This window comes from Sphaeramia orbicularis, chromosome 17 (assembly GCF_902148855.1).
Source record: "Sphaeramia orbicularis chromosome 17, fSphaOr1.1, whole genome shotgun sequence".
NCBI classification, from domain to species: Eukaryota; Metazoa; Chordata; class Actinopteri; order Kurtiformes; family Apogonidae; genus Sphaeramia; species Sphaeramia orbicularis.
Genome location: NC_043973.1, coordinates 20,163,281 through 20,187,435, shown reverse-complemented (window position 1 = coordinate 20,187,435; position 24,155 = coordinate 20,163,281). Strand labels below are relative to the sequence as shown.

The 24,155-nt window shown below is 38.2% G+C and overlaps 2 protein-coding genes across 2 annotated transcripts; one reads left to right on the top strand and one right to left on the bottom strand.

Annotated features, from left to right (window-relative positions):
- LOC115436935 (BTB/POZ domain-containing protein 2) lies at positions 1 to 6,035 on the top strand. The gene is made up of 9 exons (XM_030159955.1): positions 1 to 557; positions 669 to 788; positions 1,660 to 1,816; positions 2,212 to 2,317; positions 3,132 to 3,329; positions 3,435 to 3,627; positions 4,098 to 4,185; positions 4,280 to 4,426; positions 4,970 to 6,035. Exons 1-9 carry the CDS (start codon positions 1 to 3, stop codon positions 5,129 to 5,131), a joined length of 1,728 nt encoding a protein of 575 aa, XP_030015815.1. The 3' UTR covers positions 5,132 to 6,035.
- A 95-nt stretch (positions 6,036 to 6,130) lies between these two features.
- On the bottom strand, positions 6,131 to 23,888 carry LOC115436928 (elongation factor 2). The gene is made up of 14 exons (XM_030159931.1): positions 23,735 to 23,888; positions 22,340 to 22,554; positions 17,375 to 17,556; positions 17,074 to 17,285; positions 16,792 to 16,970; positions 14,698 to 14,803; positions 13,789 to 14,041; positions 12,470 to 12,665; positions 11,168 to 11,291; positions 10,804 to 11,046; positions 9,477 to 9,830; positions 8,780 to 8,962; positions 8,335 to 8,467; positions 6,131 to 6,783 (listed from the first exon to the last, which is right to left on the bottom strand). The coding sequence occupies exons 1-14, from the start codon at positions 23,735 to 23,737 to the stop codon at positions 6,590 to 6,592; spliced, it is 2,577 nt and encodes an 858-aa protein (XP_030015791.1). The 5' UTR covers positions 23,738 to 23,888; the 3' UTR covers positions 6,131 to 6,589.
- Between the last annotated feature and the right edge of the window lie 267 nt (positions 23,889 to 24,155).

The following is a 24,155-nucleotide window of genomic DNA, read 5'->3' as shown; positions in this document are numbered from 1 at the left end:
ATGAAGTGTGTTGTTTACGCCTACGCTAAGTTCAAGATGGCTGCTGGAGACAACAGCGGCAGGCCTCCTTGCCTTAATTTCTCCGGTCCGGGTCCTTTGGGAAACAGTCAACCCAGCAACAGCGTTTTCTCTATGCCTGCGTCCAACGGCGGTGCGGTTGGTGCGGCCGGGGGAGTACAGGGGCCACCGCGGCGTCCCAACCCGCAACTGGGGCCTGGAGGAGGAGACAGCAACGGTGTTTCGACCGGGGCTCCGCCGACTGCGCAGAACTCCCTGCAGCAGCCCGCTGCGGCAGGTGCTGCGGCAGCCGGAGCAATGGCCACCCCGGCGTCCAACATGGCAACCACCGCAGCGTCAAACGCGAACCCGGCCACAGCACCGACCGCCACTCTGGCAGCGGCGTCCGTGTTGGTTTACAGAGAGCCCGTTTACAACTGGCAGGCGACAAAAAGCACCGTCAAAGAAAGATTCGCGTTCCTCTTTAACAACGAGGTGCTCAGTGACGTTCATTTTCTAGTGGGCAAAGGAATGGGTGTTCAGAGGATACCTGCACACAGGTGAGAGGGTTAACTGGAGTCATCAAAACATTAGCAAGCTAGCTGTGTGTGTGCAAGCCGACAGGAGGTAACGTCTGTCCTGTTGTGTCGCTCTTTGTCCACCTTTGTCAGGTTCGTTCTGGCTGTGGGGAGCGCTGTGTTTGATGCGATGTTCAACGGCGGCATGGCGACTACCTCCACGGAAATCGAGCTCCCAGATGTGGAACCAGCTGCCTTTCTGGCCCTTCTAAAGTAAGACCCAATAATGTGACACACAATGGAAGTAGTGTCATGTCAAGTAGGCGTGTAACTGTTGTCAGCCTTTAGACAGTATAGTCATTTGAGGCTCTCAAACATCACAAACTACAATCAGAAATCTCACGTCGTTATGCTGTCACACTCTAAACATAATGAAATATAGCATCACACCGTGAAAACATACAATCAACCAATGAGTGAGAGTGTTACTCATATTTGTTTTTTCTTTCCAAAATCGATTACAACTCCTGGCTGATCACTTCAGGGGTCACCACAGTATCTGACCCTGTCCCCTGCATCTTCTACCTGCATGTCCTCCTTCATCACATCCATAAATCTCCTCTTTGCTCTTCCTCCTTATCTCCATCTTCATCATCCTTCTACCCACATATTCACTGTCCCTCCTCTGCACTTGTCCGAACCATCTCAGTCTGGGCTCACTCTGTCCCCAAAACCTGAGCTGTCCCTCTGATGTGCTTGGAGGATCTAATCCATCCTTGTCACTCCCAGAGAAAATCTCAATATCCTCAGCTCTGCCTCTTGTCTTTTGGTCATTGCGTCCATCTCAAAACTGTGCAACATCACTTTGTCCAAAATCAAGACAGTAAATTAACCAGGACCATGCTGAAAGGAAACTGAGATATATGGATTTACATGTGGGAAAACATCTTTCTCAGAAAGAGCTGCCAAGTATGAAACGCATTAACAACTGAAATCAGTCAAGTTGCATATACAAAGTCTTCCACAACAAAGGTCTGGGTAAAAACAACCTAATGTTGAAGCCATTTAGGTAATTTTTCTGTGTACAGTTGTGATGTTTGCATTTATGAATGAGTGGAAACTATACCTTGTGGTGCTCCTGCAGGTTCTTATACTCTGATGAAGTCCAGATTGGGCCTGAGACGGTGATGACCACACTCTATACAGCCAAGAAGTACGCAGTGCCGGCCCTGGAGGCTCACTGTGTGGAGTTCCTCAAAAAGAATTTGAGAGCAGACAATGCTTTTATGCTGCTCACACAGGTGTGTTACTCAAACTCTCAAAACAGTTAGTAATACTTAATAATAGTATTATTTTGTATTTGTATTATTACTAGTATTATTATTAGTTGTAATAGTAAAAATGAATCAAGTATGAGTGAACTTATAATGTTCATATAATAATGTTCAGTTCTTCATAAGAATAATTACATGCATCAAAAATATATTAAGTGAATAAAGAAATAAGTGAATGAAGAAAATAAGTATCTTCTACATCTTATGTTCTCTCAAAAGCATTTTTATAACGGCCAGTATTGGAAAACACATCTGTGATGGATCCAAGTTGGCTAATCTGATATACTGGAAACAGTTTTGGATTCTCTCCATTTTAAGACTTGCTTGTATCTGAAAAAACTGTGGTGTACTCTTTGCTTCAGGCACGGCTGTTTGATGAGCCTCAGCTTGCCAGTCTGTGTCTAGAAAACATTGACAAGAACACTGGAGACGCTCTTGCAGCTGAAGGCTTCACAGACATAGATTTGGGTAAGGTTTTCTTGCTTATGTTAAATTATTTGCCACATTTTTTCAGTGGTGGAAAAAGTCATAGTAAGAGCTTTTATAAGTGATGCCATTTAATAAAAAAAAATTCCATTGCAAATGAAAGTTGGGCATTCAGATCCTTGATTAATTAAAAGTATGTAAGCTTTATCAGCAAAATCTACTTGAGGTGTGAATAGTTGTATCATTGACATGTATGTTGCATTTTTACTGCTGTAGATGATTACGGCTGAGGTAATTTTATATACAATGTATTATATTCTGTATATAACAGTATATAATATACAGTAATGCAGCATATTCTCTGAGATCATATGTAGAGAGTCATGCACTGTATCTTTAAACAAATCTTCTTTTAATGAACTCAGTATTACTATTTATACTATTTGCGGCCTTGTGTTAATGCAGTTTCCAGGTGATTTCCAGTAAGAGTTTATTTGGTCTAAGAACTAGGACAATGTTCTCAAAAGAAGGATCGCTTGATCTTTCAGCTTTTCACAATTCCTCACATTAGTAAATTTGGAAACACGGAGGCTTTGTTTATCAGGACAGGGACCTGAAAAGTAAATGAAAGTGGTTGTAACCCCAAGTGTGTTGTAGTAAAAAGTACAGCATTTACCTCTGAGATATAGTGAAGTGTAAACGTACTTAAAATGAGAACATTCAGGCACAGTAGAAGTACTTTAAATGTATACTCCACTACAGCCTCTTATTATGATCATGTATTTTCCACCCACTGCTGTATTTGTACTTCAGAAGGAGTTTCTAGATGACGTCTCTCTCTCTCTCTCTCGATTAGACACTCTGGTGGCAGTGTTGGAGAGGGATACTCTCGGGGTGAGGGAGGTTCGTTTATTTGGTGCTGCCGTACGTTGGGCGGAGGCAGAAGCTCACAGGCAGCAGCTGCAACCCACACCAGAAAACAAACGCAAAGTCCTGGGAAAGGCTCTCACACTCATCCGCTTCCCTCTTATGACTATAGAGGAGTTTGCTGCAGGTGACCAACAATGCATTAAAAATGTCACTGATTCACTTTTCCTGCCTTTGCTCTTTTGATTTTCTCATTAATCTGTGACTTTGGGTTCTGTTTTTGTGCATTCAGGTCCAGCTCAGTCCAGTATTCTGACAGACAGAGAAGTGGTGAGTCTCTTCCTCCACTTCACAGTGAACCCAAAGCCTCGTGTAGATTTTATTGACCGGCCTCGCTGCTGCCTCCGCGGGAAGGAATGCAGCATCACACGTTTTGGACAGGTGGAGAGCCGCTGGGGCTACAGCGGGACAAGTGACCGCATACGGTGAGAGAACAGCACAGCATTTAAAAGATGCATGATTGTCAGGCTTTTTCAAAAAAAAAACCTTGAAATTTGGTGACATGTCATAGCATACCTTACTGTTCTAAGTCATTGTGTTTAGTCATTTTAGCCTGAGTAGACCAAAATCAATGTAGAATGAATTAAAACTGACTAAATCATCTAAGGGGTCTAGTTGGTTTTGCTTCTAAGATCCTGGATGTTGTTTATTTAACCTATGCTTGAGCTTTTCCAAATGTTTGTACACAGAGTAGTATAATAAAGAATCCAAATTTACGTGAAAGTTTATTATTTTTATTTAGGGGAAATAGTGGGAAAACCCTGGCATGAAATGTAATGTACTGAATTATCTATCGCATTACGTTGCTAGCCTTTACAGAATGGTTTAGGGTTTAATGTGACTAAAAAGCCAAATCATTTCGCTTTTTGACTTGTTTCTGCTGTTTTCTCCTCAGGTTCTCTGTAAACAGGAGAATATTTGTGGTCGGGTTTGGTCTCTATGGATCCATACATGGACCCACAGACTACCAAGTCAACATACAGGTTTGGTCTTCTGTTGTGTTGCCTTTTGTGCATGTTCTGTTGTATATAGTCAAGCTGTCTTACAGATTGTGTATGCATGTTTTTCTTTCTGCAGATAATTCACACAGACAGTAACACAGTGTTGGGTCAGAATGATACAGGATTCAGCTGTGATGGGTCAGCCAACACATTTAGAGTCATGTTCAAAGAACCAGTGGAGATACTTCCCAATGTTAACTACACTGCCTGTGCTACACTTAAGGTCAGTAATGTGTCCTTTATTTACCTTGATTTTCTGCTGGTCCTTAGAACCCAATAATCTGAATTTTAGACCTTGAAGGGTCTTAAAAATGGTTTTGATAAGTCTTAAAAATTGTTTTGATTATTATTAGTTGTGCTTGTCTTTTGGAACCATGTAGTTTGACCCTACTGTTACATGGCTGCAAAAAACAAATAAACATGTATCCGGTAAAACAAATTGTGCAGAGTATGCTACGGTGTGTGTCAGATAACATGGCATTTCCTCTCATTTAAAAAATTCTAAATGGGGAAAAAAAATTTCTGTTATAATTTATCTAATATGTATAAGTTAAACAAGGTTGAGACCAATGCATTTAGCTGTTGCCTGAAGCCTGCACTTCTTTTTAATTCTTTGCTAGTAATTAATAGGTCTAAAATTGTATTTGATATGTCTTAAATTGAAATTGTTATAAGTGGTAGTAACCCTGTTTCCCATAAGTTGAGTGTAAATTCTCTAATTAGTCACTAAGCCGTGTGTATTCACCATCCTCCATCTGTCTTTCAGGGTCCAGATTCTCATTATGGGACTAAGGGAATGAGAAAGGTGACACACGAGTCATCATCCACCGGCACAAAGACCTGTTTCACCTTCTGCTACGCAGCAGGAAACAACAATGGCACTTCCGTAGAGGACGGACAGATTCCCGAGGTCATCTTCTACACATAGTCACCTCTGAAGCAGTTTTGATCTTCCATCAAATGTGACAACCAAACACCAGTGTGGAGCCACCTCAGCCGCCATACTGGGAACTAGTCTGTCAGACATCATACTGTTCTCTCCATATAGTGCACTACTGTTGGCCACATGGGAAGACAACTAGGTCACTACATGGGCGTAGCTTGTAATTTGAGACGCTGTCTCTCTCTTTCTCAGCCACTTCCTTTATCCCTTTGTGTTGTAGTGATGCCAGCCTCTTAAACAGACACAACTGTAACAGACTCCACAAGGGAAGGAGAGAGGGATGGAGGAGCTTCTTAGATTATTCACAGTATCGATGTCACTGCTGTGAATTGATGGCATAAAGCTTGACACTGAAATCTGCTTAACTTCTCTTCCTCTACTCCACTGCATTAGTGTAAAGGAGAGTTGCAACTGTATGAATGTACAGATAAACAGATTTGCCAAGAGAAGATCCCCCTCACTGTTGCAGACCAGCATTTCACAGCGTTTCACTCGATTCCACATCAGCCGTAACTTCCATCAACTCATAGACCTCATCGGCTTTATGACCTCTTGGCGAATTTGAACCAAACTTCATATTAATGTTAATATGATTATGGTAAGCAATTTGGATTTTTTACATAAAGTACAATATGTGATATCTTGTGACCTTGCTTGGTAGTTGCCTATACCCAAGATAACTTGCACTTCTTGGCCTTGCATATGTTCATTTGTTTGTTCTATGGATGCACACTAACTCTTCTATGTTTCTGTGTGGGTGTGGTGTGTGGGTGGAAGAGAGCTTTCCCTCTTGGTGTGGAAGTTAAAGGGTTGTATATTAAAGTGGCATTTAATAACATTATATATGTAACTTTAAATAACTATCGATTAAAGAGCGAAGAAAATCCAATGTGTTGCCTGCTTTTTGGAAGAATCCACTGTAAAAGATGCAAAAGAAATTATTACCAGCTGACAGAAAAAAAACAAACTTCAGGAGTCACAGCATTATGATGGCTTTACTATTTTTATTTGTCACATCTACTAAACAAAGGTCCAATCCAGGGCGTTTGAGTTTCTGTAACACTTTGTGATTGCCACGGGTTTATCTGGCCATGATCCATTTTAATACTCATTATTGCAGCTATATCACAGTGCACTGTACAGGCCTGTCCAGGCAGATGACATGGAGAAAAGGAAGAAACTGGAAATTGATAATACAACTGCTTTACTCCAATTGTTCCCCAAAACCCTCGCCCTAGGCACTTGGTGTACTGTAGCTGTGAAATGAAAACATAAGTGCTGTTGCTCCCACTACTCTACAACCGAAGCTGAAGTTTTGTTTCTGCCCCTCACTGAAAAGTCAAAATAATTTGTGCAATGTATCTTTAAGCCTGTGCAAAGATTTTAAAGTGCCCAAAGGGTAGGGTTTAGAGATTGATTTGGTATTTTTTCCAGGGTCGGTATTTATAGTTTGTCCAGGTAGTTGTCGAGACTAGGGATGCCCTCCTTCAGACCTTTACGTTTCCTGATATCACCGACAATACTGAAGGGTTTGCTAGCGGCGTCAAAGGGGTCTCCTGGGAGGATCTGCCAGTGATCGAACACGCACTGAGGGAAAGCCTGGCCTCCAGTGTTACTGCGCAGGTCAGCTGTGAAACCTGGAGATGAAATGAAAGTAACAGTATTGTTTCACATAATGAGATATTCTTATTTACCTACAATAAAGTCACTGCTTAAAAATACAGTCTACTATAAAACCAGTACGTGTTTTGGCATGCAGTATGTGACTGTAACACAAGAAGCAACCTCATGAATATGATATCAGTATATTTTTGCACAGCTGGATGACAAAGTACAAGTTAAACAGGTTTTTTCAAGACTGGTACAATTTTTTTGTTAATTATCTGCTTCAGAGGCAAAACCTGAAAAACAAGGTCATTAGATTAGTTGGAAAAACTAATGAAGTGATAAAGTTATTATGCATGTCAGAGTAGAACTGGCAGAGACAAACATTCCTTTTGAGTAAAACCTATTTTACATTTTGATCTAATACCCAACTAGCACTTTCAACTTAATTTTCTTTATTATTAGTGACCTATATTTGTTTTGGTTTTACTATTTTTATTCTTTGCTTGAAGATCAGTGTAATGGTTATTATTCATCAAGTCGTCTATATGTTATACATTTGCAAAACAGATTCAAACCTTAGTCAGAAATTTGAATTAAACAAACTTTAATGTAAATCTTTGTTGAAATGCTTTTAAGGATATATTTTATTAATTACTGCAATAAAATAAAACTTTTTCATTATTATACAACAGAAGCTAGAGCGCTCTCAGTACTGTTTCCTTTAGTACTGAATGATTTATTTAATAAAATGGCAAATTACTTAATAAAATCATGCGATGTTTTTTACTTTAATTAATTGATATTTGGCAGTTTTGATGTCAAGGGCAGGCTCACCTCTTACAAATAACTGGTGAAAGACAAAATTGTTCTCACTGTATTTCACATGTGTCATTATTTCATGATTTTTTCAGATGTCATGTTTCAAGTTGTAAAGTTTTAGGTTTTAAGTTTTCTCTATTGCTAAATATCCATGCTATAGTGTGACATGAGCTCCTACATTTTCACTCACAAGACTTTTAAAAAAGAAAATAGGAAATGGGCAGAATACACACCAAATCACTCGATTATGGAACTAATGTTATCACAGGACATCTGTGTTTGCTGAAATAAGGTTGGTCAATTGTGGTGGAATTTCTTTTACAAATTACGGACATGGTCAAAATGCAGGAGATTAAGATCAAAGACTCCCTTTGCAATTATTAAATCAGTAGTCGTATAAGTAGTAAGATTAAACTTTATTGACCCCATCATAGGGAAATTATACAGTATGCAGCAATATACAACACACCAGTGCAAAAGAAAAGGCAAGTAGAAATAAACATTCTTAAAAGTATAAAAATTTAAGAATAAAGTTTTTAGTACTTGTGCAAATAGGGCTTTAGTTGAAATATAATCATATAATTATTAAGTAATTATTACTTATAAGTTATATATTTATTCCTGATTGTTGCAGAATAATATAGCTATATAGTGATCTTTAGCAGCTAAATAAATAGGGTCATTCTACATCATTAAAGTACATGTATAATCATAGTATATATTGATGAGATATTGTGCAGTACAAATTAACACACACTTACCAAATGATTCGTTGACAGGCAGGTAGGCCTTCACTACAAACATGGGAGTGCCTGGCACTTGGTTTTCCTCACACACGTGACCTCGTTTCCTATTCAACACGCCGTAGATCCCACCAACCACTGCCTCTGGACACTGCACAGATGGGAGGCACAGAAGTCATGTGTGTGAAATACACTGACACCAGAGAGTGGAGTGCTGACAGCGTGTAGAGAGGTGTGAAGATACTCTAAGTTTCTGAGAGGTCTGGTGACTCAGATGAGGAACTGAAACTGGCAATCTCAAACTGAGAAATACAGGAGGTCACCAGTCCCCAGTATCACTACACATGTCTTAGATGATTGTAAAATTTACTTGAAATTTTTAATATATATTTTTAATAGTGTTTTTAATGACAACTGTCTTTATGAGTCAATACACTTATCTATACAGTGTCCATACACTCACCTGTATCTCCACCAGGTAAACAGGCTCCATGAGTCGAGGTTTAGAAGTGAGCTGGCAGGCGTACAGGACCCTACGAGCTGTTGGAATAATCTGTCCTCCACCACGGTGGATGGCGTCTGCATGCAGTGTGACGTCATGAATGTCAAAACGAATACCACGCATGTTCTCCTCACACAGCACACCCTGGTGGATCGACACAGAAGTGGCATTTTACACATGTTTTATGATTTTAACCCATAAAGACCCAAATCATCTACTGATCTAAAATGTTTAATAACCTCTGATCCACTAATCCTGTCAATGCATGTAAATAATTGGGGTAAAATGCAGTTTGGTAAATGACAGTGGATGGAGACACTTGTTTTTATGTTCAGTTACTGAATTTTTTGCTGAAAAAGTCACTTTTTCTTGATTTTTTTCTGTTTCTAATATAATGACCCTCAACTTTAATCTGAGCTTTAATGAACATCTACATGATCAGTAAATTAAATGTAGGAAAATACTGGATTTACATTGAAAAAACACAAAATACAGAGGATAATATTATAATGAATGTTGATAAATCACTTAAGAAAGGTTAAATATAGAGAAAAAAATATTTTGGAAGTGCCACAAAAGTAACAGTGGGTCTTTATGGGTTAAAGGTATTTAAGCAGGTATACAGCGGTAGAATTGAGCCCTGACCTAAAATGCTCACCTCTTTGGTTGCCCACTGGAACCCAGCCACCACACTGTCCTTGATCTCATTGAGGTACTGGACCCCCTTTGTTATGTCTACCAGCAGGTTGGGTCCAGTTCCATCCGGACCAAAGCACCAGATCTTCCTAGCTTCTGTCACCTCCCACTCAAACTTGTCAGCGAGGTAACGTGCACGGGCTTTGAGCTCCTGCCGAGAGGCCACGTCTCCCTTGTCGATATCCTCAGCCAAGCCATCAGGGAAAGGACGGGACTTCATGAAGAGTCGATTGTGCTTGTTGGGGGACTTAGATAAACACATCTGATCTGACTCTTCACTCACTGTCTCTCTGTAAGACACGACTGGGTCTGATTTCTGTAAATGCATCATAAAAAAACAGTCAGAATTGAGAGTGTGGGCAGAGATGCAACTCAAACAGTTGACAGTGAAGAAAAATCTGAAGTGTATTTGTTCATTTGTGATTCTTCTCAAACTCTGCCTTATTTTCTTTCTTACTTTCTTTGTCAACAACAACTGTCAGTTTTTAAAGGGTAAAAATATCTTCATAGGGTAAACTGCCATGACGTATGAGGAGTGAGCTGTAAAGTACAAGAACAACATACATAATGAAGGTGGATGTTGTATGTTCCAAAAAAACCCCTCCTTTATTGCTATTAATAGTGAACCACCACCAACATTGCATTGTATAATTTTAAAATTTTCACTTCAGTACGTATTTAAATTCACATTTTGTAATAATATGCAAAATTTTGCAATAAACAGCTTGAGTGCAATATATAATAAAATTCCCTATATTTTCAAATAGTTATTACATAGTGTTTTTATGAATATGAATAATTATAATGCATGTTACATATTAGCAATGAAGCTAAATTGAACATCCCAAATATTAAATAACACCAGCACTGCAGCTGTCTCTGCCCTTAATCTGAATAACCACATTAATGCAGTAACAGGATCAGGGTTTATCTTTTTATTTTGATTTCATGTCAAAAGCCAACCTGGTAAAACTAATTCATATTCTTAATTCTACTGCATTTACTGTCTTCAAATAAAAAAAAAAAAAAAACATTAAAAGCTTATGTCATTCAGCTACAGCTGTGACAAGTGTTACTTACATGTTTTCTCGTACCCACTGTCATAATTTAGAGTTGAAGGAAATATACTGTATATTGCCATGGCTGTTTATTATTACAAAATGCAGCAGATCATTAGAAAATGTGAACATGGAATAAAAAACATGTACATTTATTCCATATTGTTATTTGTTGCAAACATTTACCATTGTTTAACCCTCCTCTTTGCTCTGCTCTTCTTTTTTTCTCACCTTCAGTGGAATGCAGGCGTGGTCCTCCTCCAGGTCCTTCAGGCAGATCTCCAGATGTAGCTCTCCTGCTCCAGCGATGATGTGCTCACCAGACTCCTCAATGATGCACTGTACCATGGGGTCGGACTTGGCCAGGCGCTTCAGGCCCTCCACCAGCTTGGGCAGGTCTGCGGGGTTCTTGGCCTCCACAGCAACTCTGACCACAGGGCTGACGCTGAACTTCATCACCCTCATGTTGTGGGCCTGCACACAGAATCACAGAGTTAAAGGCTTGTTTTGTGTTGCTGAAACATATATCCATAGGCTTAAGGTTATGTACATGCACATATATATTCAAACAAGCATCAACAGAATACTGTTGTACCTGTTCATAGGTGGAAATGGTCCCTGTCTTAACCAGGAACTGGTCTACTCCTACAAGACCCACAATGTTGCCACATGGGACATCTTCGATAGGCTCTATATACCGACCCATCATCAGAATGGTCCTGAATAAGACACAAACAAACCGGTGTTGTATAGTAACGAAGTAATAATACTTCACTACTGTACTCAGGTATGTTTTAGGAGACTTTGTACTTCACTGAGTATTTTTTATTCTGTTTATTTTTACTTCACTACATTTTCTAACTCACTTGCATACTTCTACTCTGATACATTTTTAATGCACAGTATCGTCACTCATCACAAAAAGTTAATTAAAGGAAATTTGGTGTTTTCACTGCACAGATTACCAGTGACTGCAACAAAGTAAGAAAATGATTTGTCATTGGGCCTAATCGCATAATGCACAAATACAAACGATGGTCCACACTCAACCTGTCGGCAATCTGTTGATGTGAGCAGCAGCGTAATATTTAAAATTCTGACTGCCTTTGGTTGGTATTAACATTTACTTTCATTACTTGAGTGCATTTAATTGTAGATTACTTGATATACGTAAGTACAGTAAATACTAGACAATTAAAATCTTTAACTTGAGTAGTATTTTGGTGACTTGGACTTCTACCAAAGTAATGTTTTGGTAGGGTACCTGTACTTGTACTCAAGTGTGACTTTCCAGTGCTTTACACAACACTGAAACAAACCATGGTTTATTTACGAGGCCTTCAACAGTTATACTACACTAATTTGTGTTTATTTATCGTAATTCCTGTTAACATGAATAAGAATGTGAAAAGAGATGATATATAGCTACTGTTTGAAGAGAAACAAAAGAAGAAGATTTGTCAATTTTTCTGTTTTACAAACATTTGAAGGGAAATCAAGTCCTTTATAAATGTTGTGTCTGCCATTTCCTTTTATTTTCCATGTAAGATTTCAACTGAAAATTAAATCAGTAATCAATTATTTTTTTATTCCTTTACTGCGTTTCTTAAACAGACAGATTAATTTATCTTCTAATGATTTAGCTTCTTTTTATTATTCTAGTGAGAAAATCTGAATAATAATAATGTAATAATATCATCTATAATAAAGTGAATTATATTACTCATCCCAGTGCTTAACTCACATCAATAACTGCCTTATTTTACACAAGATTCATCGTGATACAAAAAAAGAGGAAAAAACAGTACTGTCAACCTTTTAAACATCCCTCCAAAATCACACATCTCCCACATCCCTGTAAACAACATGTTAAGACGGATCTCAAACCTTGACTTACCTCTGGATGGGTTTAATGTAGAGGTCGTCTTTCTTTCCAGGGGTGAAGTTTGGACCCATGATGCGTACCTTCATGCCTGTGCCCACGATACCAGAGAACACACGGCCAAAGGCATAGAAACGACCCTTATCTGAAGTTGGGACCATCTTGGAAATGTACATCATGAGAGGAGCCTTGGGATCACAGTTCTTAATACCTGAGAAGAGATCAGAGACACTAAATTAGGGGTGTCAAATATATGGCCCAACAAAGGGTCCAGTCCAAGTGGAAAAATTACACTATATTAATCAAGGGTTTAGTTCAGGGGCCATAAACAGCCCGATGTATATGCTATTATATCACAAGTAATATCACAGCATAATAACCTGTAAATATAATAACAACTCCAAATTTTCTTCTTGGTTTAATGTGAAAAAAGTAAAATTACATTATGCAAATATTTACATTTACTATTTACATAACTATCCTTTCACAACAAAATGTGAATAACCTGAACAAATATGAACAACCTGATTTTTTTTTTGATTTTTTTTAAAGTGCAATTTTAACAATATGTTACTGAATGTTTTGTGTCTTTGTAGATCCACTATGATCTGCAAGTTGTGTTAATAATAAGCTGAGACATAATATTGTTAAAATTGCTCTTATTTTTCTTATGAAATTTCAGGTTGTACATGGCTGTTGTAATGATATAATTTTACTTTTGTCACACTAAAATAAAAGGAGACCTTACAAGTGGTGCCAGGCACAACAAACTGCACATATTGTAGCTTATTTTGTCATCATGTCTATGCATGTGCTGATGTCAGCATATCAACTGCCTCTACATATGTGTGAAGTAAGTGTGAAGTAAATTGAAACAAAATTAATGTTTTTGTAGACATTTGAAATTTCACCCATTATAAGTAAATGGAAAAAAAAAAAGATTTTGAAAATTAATAAAAAACTGGAACTTTGACATACTTTTCCCAAAATATAATCAGATCTATTTTGGGTCACTGGCAATCTGTAAACCCAATTTGGTATGAATTCAACCAACAGTTTTGCTGCTCGAGTATTAAACGAAGAAACAAACAAACCAAACCAAAAACCATACCCCTTGCCCCCTCTTCGGGGGGGGGTGGGGTAAGAATTATTATTATTTATAGGTTATTATATTATTATTTTACTGGTTTGACATGTCTGTGCTAAATAAAACAAATCAACAAAAGTATAATTGCATGAATTGTCATGTGACTATATGATTAATATAGTCATCACATCACTTATGTTTCACATTAAATGGTCCTCAGAAGGTGGAGTGAAAAGGATGTACTGACCCATGGCAGCCTCATCATCTCCTGGACCTTCGTATAGGAGCTCGCAGCGGTATCTCTGTGCAGTGACGGGGGAGGGCAGATGAATGGTGATCATCTGCAGGAGGGCCTCTCCAGCGGGGAGCCAGCGGCGCATCACAGCCTTCAGCAGTGGCTTCCCTTCCTTTTCCTTATCCTCTGCGTCCAGTTTCACATCCAGCTTCTGAATTAATGTGGCTGTCTCCTCCTTCTTGAAATTCATAATAGCGTCAAACACCTGACAGGAAAGTGAGACAGGACAAAAAGAAGTTAAACATCATCAGGTCATTCCTACCTGTTTCAAAGCCTCCAAATAAACAAAAAGCAGTACAAAATATGCAGGTGTATTTATACATAAATACTGTGTGCCTTCTGTCAATAATTTTAAATGTCGTAAGAATAAGAATGAGAAGGATAAGAATGAGAATGAGAATGAAAATAATAAGAATCAGAATGAGAATAAAAATGACAATGAAAATAATAAGAATAAGAATAGGAATAAGAAACAAAATAAAATGTAATGAAATCATCAGGTTAAAAAGAAAACTAAAATTAAGTCAAAATCACAGCTACATCTAAATATGGAAGAGGATTAGGGCCACTGGAAATTAAGGTCCAATATATATATTTTATTATTATTCTGAGAAAAAAAAAGTCAATTCTGACTTTTTTTTCCACACAATTCTGAGTTTTTCTTTTCAGAATTCAGACTTTTTTCTCATAATAATAATAATAATAATAATAATAATAATAATAATAATAATAATAATAATAAAAATATTGGACCTCAGTTTTTCTTCCAGTTGCCCTAATCCTCTTCCATACCTAAATGTACAAATGTGAACTTGATGAAAACATAAAACAATGTTAATGTGTCACAAATTTTAAATTTACCTTAAAAATAGGCACCAAAATAAGTTGGCAGAAGGTGCGTGGAAATTTGGTGCCGTCAGGAGCAGTGGCAGTTTTACTGAACTTTCCACCAGCTGGATCAAAATATCTGTGAAAAGCAGCAGAAAGTATTCAAATATCAGAGGGACATGTGGTTCACAGTATCTACTACTCCGAGCTAGACATTTAAGACCTTAAAACCATTGAAAATCAGTAAGATAAATTAATGTAATATATAGCTTTATATAATGTAATGTAATATATAGCTTTTACCCTTTATCGGGCAAGTGACTATTTTTGGTAATTTCTGCACACATTTCAATACAGGGACAGCAACAGTTCCAGTGAGGACAGTGAGTCAACCATCTCAGGTCCAATGTGGTCTACAGGGTCTGTAAGGTCCACCTCTGCATGAACAGTAAGTGTACCTGCTTTGTTAGGTACCATGAAGTAATCCTACTATAATGGACGTTTCTGTGTTTGGTGCGTGTATGTCTGACGCGTGTGTGTCCGATCGATGTCCCGATGTTGCAGCATGGGAGGGCGTCGGGGTGTAATGCCACTGTTGCACCACAGGAGGGCGCTATTGTACAATGGCACCACGGGTACAATGCCGCTAGTGGTACTAATGTAAGGAATGATGTTCAAAGGGATCATGTGGATGTCGACAGGTGTCTGAAACAGCACTTATGTTGTTCTAATGTTCTCAAGGTGATGTTCTAATGTTCTAAAATAGAAGTTCCTTTCACATTACATGTGCTTTTCTTGTATTTTTTATATTTACTTCTTGGATTATTATTATTTTTTTATTTAGTCACTTATGGGTAAGGAACCAAATATGGTAACTTCATTGACCTTGATTTTCTACATAATAAAAATTTTAGAAATTTGACAAAAGTAATAAAGTCTTGTTATGTCCTCCAATAACACACCAAGGTTGAAATTTTGAATTTCAGTGTATTTCTATGAGGACCCTATAAAGCAGGGGTGTCAAACTCATTTTAGTTCAGGGGTCACATTCTCCCCAGTAGGATCTCCAGTGAGCCGGACCAGTAAAATAATAACAGTCACAAAAGTAAAATTAAATTATGTCATTGTTTACATCTATAAAGTTTCCTTAAAAATCTGAATAACAAGGACAACTTGAAATGTCTTAAGAAAAACAGGTGCAATTTTAACAATATTCTGCCTCAGTTTATCATTTTACACATGTGCATTACAACTTACTTTACAATTACAAAACATAAAATATTTACTAACAGGCAGAATATTGGTAATATTGCACTTAAATGTCTTAAGACATTTCAGATTGTTCATATTTATTCAGGTTATTCACATTTTTGAAAAAAGAAAGTTTGTCGATGTCAACATTTTCATGTAATTTTCCTTTTTTTACACTAAAACGAGAAAATTTGCAGTTGTCATTGTTTATAGGCTACTACGATAGTATTTTACTGGATTGACCTACTTGAGATTATATGTGTCTGTATACGGAACCTGAATTAAAATGATTTTGACACCATTGATTGTTAATGTGGGCGACACGGTGGTGCAGTGGTTAGCACTCGTGCCTCACAGCAAGAAGGTCCTGGGTTCGATTCCAACACCAGTCGACGGGGGGTGGGACCTTTCTGTGTGGAGTTTGCATGTTCTCCCCGTGTCTGCGTGGGTTCTCTCCGGGTACTCCGGCTTCCTCCCACAATCCAAAAACATGCACTAATAGGTTAATTGGTTAATCTAAATTGCCCATAGGTGTGAATGTGAGAGTGATTGTTTGTCTCTATATGTCAGCCCTGCGATGAACTGGCGACTTGTCCAGGGTGTACCCCGCCTTCGCCCTTATGTAGCTGGGATAGGCTCCAAGCGACCCCCGTGACCCTAGTGAGGATAAAGCGGGTTCAGAAAATGAATGAATGAATGTGTTAATGTCTTCAGTGTAATTTTTTGCATGTCACAAATTCATCCCAAGGGCCGGACTGGACCCTTTGGCGGGCTGGATTTGGCCCCCAAGCCCCATGTTTGACACCTGTGCTATAAAGGGTTAAGACACTAGTGCTGCTGCTACGTTAATCCTATTTATCTATACTTTATACATACTTGTCTCCCCACAGTTTCTTCATCATGTCTTCCACCTTCTTGCACCTTTCTTCTGGTGACATCTTAGCTTCTCCTTTTGCAGTGAATTTAGCCACGTACATCTCAGCAAACTGCTTCAAGGTGAACGCCCAACCGTGGAGACCAGAGCCAAACCCGACAGTTCCCTTAATGGGGTCGACCTGAAAAAGAAAAAAAAAAAACCCAAAAAACAGGTGATTTATTCTTTGCAAGTCCAAATAAAACATGACAGCTAATTTATAGTAACATTTCCAAGCTTATCACCATGATGTTCCCCATGGGTCCTCCCTCATCCTCTCCATAGGTGGAGATGATGACGTTGACGGTCTCCACGATGCGCTGGAAAGTCTGGTACAGTTCTTCTGGTTCCAGCTGCAGCTCTAACAAGGCCCGGTCCATCTTATTCATCATCAGAACTGGCTTGATGCGTTCACCGATGGCCTGTCGCAGTACGGTCTCCGTCTGCACACACACACCTGGTAGAAAAAAGGAATGGGTGGGTGTACCTGGGTAAAACCTGACTGACAGTCTATGCGGGAGAGGAGAGCATGTGACACATCATTACCTGAGACACAGTCCACCACCACCAGGGCTCCGTCTGTTACCCTGAGGGCAGCTGTGACCTCAGATGAAAAGTCGACGTGACCTGGAGAATCAATCAGGTTGATGAGGAAGCCGTTTCCATCTTTGCACTGCTTAATAAATGCCAGATCATTTTCTCCGAGTTCGTAGTACAGAGAGATAGCCCTAAAGACCAGAGACAGAGCAGGAAAAGATCAGCTGCACTGTTTACTTCATCTGAAATAGAATATTAATGCATTTTCAACAGAAGGTTTTCATAGTACTGGACTATAGATCTCTGCACCTGCTCCAACTGTGAAACAATTACTGACATTAGAATAAAACTCACAATGTTGGATGGTTTTAACAAATACATTAGCGATTTTAAGCATAAAAATTTAACTTAAGCAGAGCTGGTTACAAACATGTTGATGGGTGCATATGTAAGCGATCTTACACACAAAAAACAAGTTGATACATATGTACATTTATGTTAAATTTATTGTATTTTGTTACTTTTCTGTGGTTAATGACAGTTGATGGGTGCATATGTAAGCGATATTTTATTGTTTTGTTTTTTTACTCAAAGTTTGACATGAATAAAACTAAAGTAGAGAACCCAGAAAGTCAGACATTCTTGAAAGGTTAGTAATAGATTTGAATTAATAATTGTTCTCGGTAATTATATGATAATGGGAATTAAAATAAAAGCAAACCAGAAGAAATTATCAGGAATTAGTTTGCGAAGAACATGTTTTTAACCAGCTCTATAAAAATTGTGTAAAAATTTAATTGAAGCTTTATTTAATGTAAGTTTAAGTTAATTAATTTAAGTTAATTCATTTAAGTTTTATATGTCTCAACCTTTGAAGTAAAAAAACAAAACAAAATGATAAAAGATCGCTTACATATGCACCCATCAACGGTCATTAATCAGAGAAAAGTAACAAAATACAATAATTTCTCCATAAATGTACATATGTATCAACTTATTTTTTGTGTGTTTGTTGATTGTTATGTTTTGTTTGATTGCTGTTGTTTACTTTTTCTTATTGTTTACTTTATTGTGTATTCATCTGTGTAGCCTTCAAGAATTTATGTATGTATGTATGTACTTATATATTTACTTTTGTGTGTGTATGTGAGGATGATAAGTGAGCTTAATTACTTAGAAAAGATCCAAGGGACTTGACTTTTCAATTATTATACTGATAGGAAGTTAAAGGATAGACTGTTGTATGGAGAAGGGGTGGGATGAAATAAATTATACTTCCTCCTACTCCTTTTCGAATACACAAATGAAGTCATGTATATGTATGTTTTTTGTGGGGTTTTCTCCATGACTTCTTACTACCTGTTTTATTTCTAAGGACTAAATAAGATTGCTTTGTCTTGTTGCTTATTTGAAATAAATTAAACAAAAAAACAAAACAAAACAAAACAAAACAGAACAAAAAAACTCATAAAACACAGTTTAAGGGGGGACAGAAAAAAGCCAAAGTTTATCTAGTCCTGCCCCTTCCCTATTTTCAGTGTCAAATTCTTAACTGAATAAATTTCCTTCATCAGCTATCATGGTAAAATAGATAACAGTATAAATAACCAGTCATATCACCTTTGTATTGGCTGCATTACCACTGCGCAACCATTCTGCAAGGAAATAAAAAAAATAAACAAATAGGGAACTAAACTATGGAGGGTATAATACGTAAACCCCAAACTTTATATAAATCCATCCAAAATATATCAAACACTAATGAATCTCAATATCACAGTTCCACTCTGTTGTAAATATGTATATAGTCGTTAGTGTTGTATTACTTAGTACTAGTATTATTATTTTGTGTTTCTCTTTAGCACAATCTTTATACATGCACATTTTTTTCTGCACTTTATTCTGTTGCTGCCTTAACTGTTGAATTTCCCCATTGTGGGATCAATAGAGTCTAATTTAATCTAATCTAATGTCAAATCTAATATCTGCTCTAAGATTCTTTTATTTCCTCACACAATAATTAGGTATTTATTTAATTGAAAGGAAGAATGTAAGAGGCCTTTATTTCAACAGCTATGCCAGTGTTTTTCAACCTTGGGGTCACGACCCCACGTGGGGTCGGCTGGAATTCAAATGGGGTCACCGGATATTTCTAGTAATTGATTAAAAAAAAAAAAAATACAAATAAGAAATATTTTTTAATGATTATATGTCATATATTTCATTGTAATTAAAGCACCACACACTTTTCCTAATAAAAATCAAGTTCAAATAAAATACAGGATAATATCTGAAAGGGCATATCTTGATTGACCCGATCATGTGACTGTGTGCTTTAGCTACTAAACGCTTCAATCTGCGCAGACAGTCACAGTCAGTAAACCGGACTGAACGAGGAATGGAAAGATTTCTTCACCTGTCTGACCCCGCTAAGACAACTCCAAGAGAAAATGTCTCTGTTTTGAATGTCTGAGGTCACCACAAATTTGTAATGTTAACCCTTTAATGCATAGTGGTCACTACAGTGGACATTTATTCTACAGCTGTTCTCTTGTATATTCATGGGTTTTGTTGTTTTAGTTCCATATCAGCCAACACAGTACATCATCCCATACACTGAGATTCATACCATCACTGTAACTTTACTGTTCTTGATAAACCTGATCTGCACTAACTTGTTTTAGTGTAAATCAATTGCTTGTTATTGTTAATAGACTGTAATTAGCCATTTTTCTTAAACAAAAAGTTTTTTTTTTGCATATTATCTCTATAAAGTGAGTAATAACTAAAATAAGAGTATGTTAAAATGTGACAAAGCACCAGATTAGTAGCATTTCAAAAAATGTATTTCATACTTTTCACACAGTGCATCAGTAAATACATGTTTCTTTGCTTCAAAAATCAAATGCATGGTGTCCAGCTGAGTGAATATTTTTGCAACTCCATGAAAAATAAGTTCATAAAAAATGTTTCAATCGTATTGTTTTTTTCATGCCTAAAGAGGAATAAAAACACTCAGGAAAAATATCTTGATTAGGGTAAAAAAAACGGTATTCAAAATCTGTCTGACGGAACATTTGAGAGACAATTTAACCCACATTTTTACTTTTTAATCCAATTTTGCTTTGGTTGGACCATAAGGGATTATCCAAAACAAGGAGCTACTTTATATTGAAATAAATGTTGGAATGGCAATCAATTAAATTTTGCTCTCTCATGGGACATCACTGTGTTTCACCCATTAATGTTCTCATAATTCGTGCGTGAAAGGGTTAAAATGGCGTCACAAGCCAAACAAGGTTGAGAACCACTGGTCTATGCCTTTATTTCCTATATTCTCTCTGTGTTATACGCAAAATATCATCAGCCAAGAGACTAACATATAACTGAAATAAAAATATGATGCATAAGTATCTTTATGTGTTACTATTCTGAAATAGATGTGATACAACTGCAGCGACTTTTCTTCCACTTCCACTGATCTGTCCACTTCCTGTGGCTCAGAGAATAGACTTTAAAACAGCTCTGCTCGCTTATAAGTCTCTTTATGATCTAGCACCAAAGTACATCTGTGACATGTTGGTCCCATATGAACCATCTCGGACCCTGTGAACCTCAGGGACTGGTTTTCTGCTGGTGCCCAGAGTCAGGACTAAACAGGTGAAGCTGCGTTTCAGTTCTATGCAGCTAAACTCTGGAACAGTCTTCCTGATGACGTGAGACAGACCTGTACTGTGACAGTGTTTTAGTCCAGGCTGAAAACAGCTCTGTTCAACTGTGCATGGAACAACCGAAAGGGTTCTATCTGCACTCTGACCTTTTACTTTGTTTTAACTGATTATTATTTATGTTTTATTGATTATGTTTTAATTGTAATTGTGTGTTTTTAACCTCTCTCTTGTCCATTTTTAGCTTACCAGCCGACAGGCCGTAAGCTATTGTCGTCATCGTCGTCATCTGTCGTCCGTTACAGAATTTTCAATCGTCTTCTTCTCCGAAACTACAATTCTGATTGACTTCAAACTTGGTATACAGCTTCTTTATGATGATGTCAAAAAAAGTTAGTGAAAGTATTTGGATCTGGATCTGATTCTGGATTTGGTGCGACTTTGAAAAATTTCCCCATTATAAGAGATAAGAAATGGATCGATGCAATAACTCAGTAAATATAAATGATATCAAGTGTAAATTTCTCCAGTCCAGCCCTGATGGGGAGATGACTAAAACATAATGGCCACATGCTGATCAGGATCTTCTTCTGGATCCGGGAACTTACGGAAAATTTAACATGGGCTCTTACGGGGAAAAAATTTTAATCGTCTTCTTCTCCGAAACTACAGTTCTGATTGACTTCAAACTTGGTATACAGCTTCTGTATGATGATGTCAACACAAGGTACTGAAATTATTTCAATCTGGATCTGATTCTGGATTTGGTGCGACTTTGAAAAATTTCCCCATTATAAGAGATAGGAAGTGGATTGATACAATAAATCAGTGTCAATGATATCAAGTTGGAATTTGAATTTTTTACAGATCTGATTGGAATATGACCAAAACATGGGCTATTTCTGTAATATAATACATACACATAACTGGGTGATAATAAATGGCATCTGGATACATTTCCCAAAGCTTTTAATTTGGCCGGTAAGCTACAGGGCCATTGGTCCTATTTTGGTAAAGCACTGTGAATTGCCCTGTGTAAGAATTGTGCCATACAAATAAATCTGCCTTGCCTTCACTGGAGCAAAAAAAAAAAAAATGGATCTTTAATGGACTGCACTGAACACAGAGACTATGTTCATACTGCCAGACTAAACGCTCAATTCAGATTCAAAGTCAGATCAGATTTTTTGTTCATGTTGATGAAAATGAGGTCAGAGTCATATATGATTAAATGTTTAAAGTTGTCCACTCTTGTTTGCAGTGTGAGTGAAGCCACTGCATAAACCCACTCCTGTGAACCACGTACGTTGACTTGATGGTGATGCAGCGCTCCTGCTCGTCTTTACGCGTGTCTGTGAAACGAGTCTCTCCAGCACGGGCCGAAGCGATGATACCCGCCTTGCACACCAGTGAGTCGGTCAGAGTGGACTTCCCATGATCCACGTGGGCGATCACAGACATGTTCCTGATGTTGGACTTTTTGTCCATGATGGCACGGATCTGGTCCACAGTGAAGTTCACCTGTTGGGAGGGGGGGATGGGGGTGAATGATACGTTCATCCAGTTAGTGGTGGTGGATGGGATTTTACTTTCACGATATGTTTAAATGTATTTATGCACACTACCAGATCTCTGTAGCTGTTCCAAGCAGAGTTATAAAAAGAAAGACATGCTTGAAACTGAATCCACCAGCCTGGCCAGGAGGAGTGTGAGCACTGGATAAGGACTTTACCTTCTGGTTTCTCAGCAAGCGCCAACAGATCAGAAATTACTGAGTCACCACTGAGCAGCTGAATGGGTGCAGTTCACTATTTGGCATTTACTTTGAATTAAAAACAGGACTATCGAGCCAAACAACATCAAATACAACCTACATATATTGAAGTTGACATTAAAAGTACAGAACATTTATTTTATCTTGGGTACATTTGAAGAGGCACTGGAAAATAAAGCTAAACAAGTGTTGAAATAGATAAGTAAAAAAAAAAAAAAAATGCACAAATTAACAGATAATCATGTTATAACTTAGCAGACCTTATTAAAATAACAAATATGAAAAAGACATGATGTGAGCAATAATGATGTGATAATATGGTGCATTCTAATTTTAAAGCCATGTCAGCTCATCCACTATCATAGCTTGGACACTCATATTAAATGCATCACAGATCTCTTTAGGCGATGTATTTATGTGTACATGTAACAATAATTACTTGCTTACTTATGTGAATCAGAGCATGGATATGACGCAAGACAATTTTAGGAACAAACGCAGAACTGGGCTTGAATATCCATTTAAATCGATCATAAACCGACGTCCCAGGTCTGCGTCAGGCTCACTGGGACTATGTGTTGTGTTTGTGGTTCATATAAATCGTCAGTCTTGTTAGATTACCCGCTGATATTGTGGCTTTACTGTGCGCGTCACAGTGAGAGGCGCAACGGGCCGTGCGGACAAGGCCACAACCCTGCGTTTATCCACCGGCTGCTGCGTATGTTCCCAGTAGATTACACACGGAGCCGTTATCTGATCACATTTCATCACCGAGCTCCGGCATCCATTTCACCTGACAGCTTCGGCCGCAGCTTGTTGCGCGCAAAATCGATACAAGTTGAACGTGAAGGTTATTCTGCGGAGCGCATATTTCGCAGACAAAATACACATCAGTGCGTAAAAACAAAAACACCAGGATCGACTCACCATTTTGCCTGCTGGTCGTTGGTCTTTCTCAGGTAGGGTTTATTGCTGTAAACACTGCCTCTGAGGACAGGCAGTCCCGGTGGTGTCAGGACAGGGGAGACGCTGCTGCTGCGGCTGCGGCTGCGGCTGTCGTGTGTGTGCTCTGGGCTGTCAGTGGTGCAGTGCAGGGGCGGCGCCGGCAGAGGGCGATGTTCCTGCGCACGGCCTTCACTATCATGTTTCCCCATGTTTCTCTGGAGGTCTGCCCAGCCTGCTGCTGGCTTACTGGGCGTGAGTCATGCTCTTGTGTATTGCTGCTCTCTGTGCAACATGCTTTTCTAAATTTCTGTATTACTCCGCACTCCGAAGGGCAGGCAATATGTATTGTAATATGTATGTGTATTTATATTATATATTATATCTGTAAGTGTGTTTTTGTTTG

Bases quoted from the DNA above. Each gene is read 5' to 3' on its own strand.
- LOC115436928 (XM_030159931.1), bottom strand. The intron at 17,286-17,374 runs GTAATGATGTGT...TTTTTCTACCAG, and splicing joins GGTGGTGGACTGTGTCTCAG to GTGTGTGTGTGCAGACGGAG. The intron at 14,042-14,697 runs GTAAATTTAAAA...CTTTCCTGTCAG, and splicing joins TTTTGGTGCCTATTTTTAAG to GTGTTTGACGCTATTATGAA.
- LOC115436935 (XM_030159955.1), top strand. From the start codon at position 1: ATGAAGTGTGTTGTTTACGCCTACGCTAAGTTCAAGATGGCTGCTGGA. The intron at 2,318-3,131 runs GTAAGGTTTTCT...TCTCTCGATTAG, and splicing joins CTTCACAGACATAGATTTGG to ACACTCTGGTGGCAGTGTTG. The intron at 3,628-4,097 runs GTGAGAGAACAG...TTTTCTCCTCAG, and splicing joins GGGACAAGTGACCGCATACG to GTTCTCTGTAAACAGGAGAA.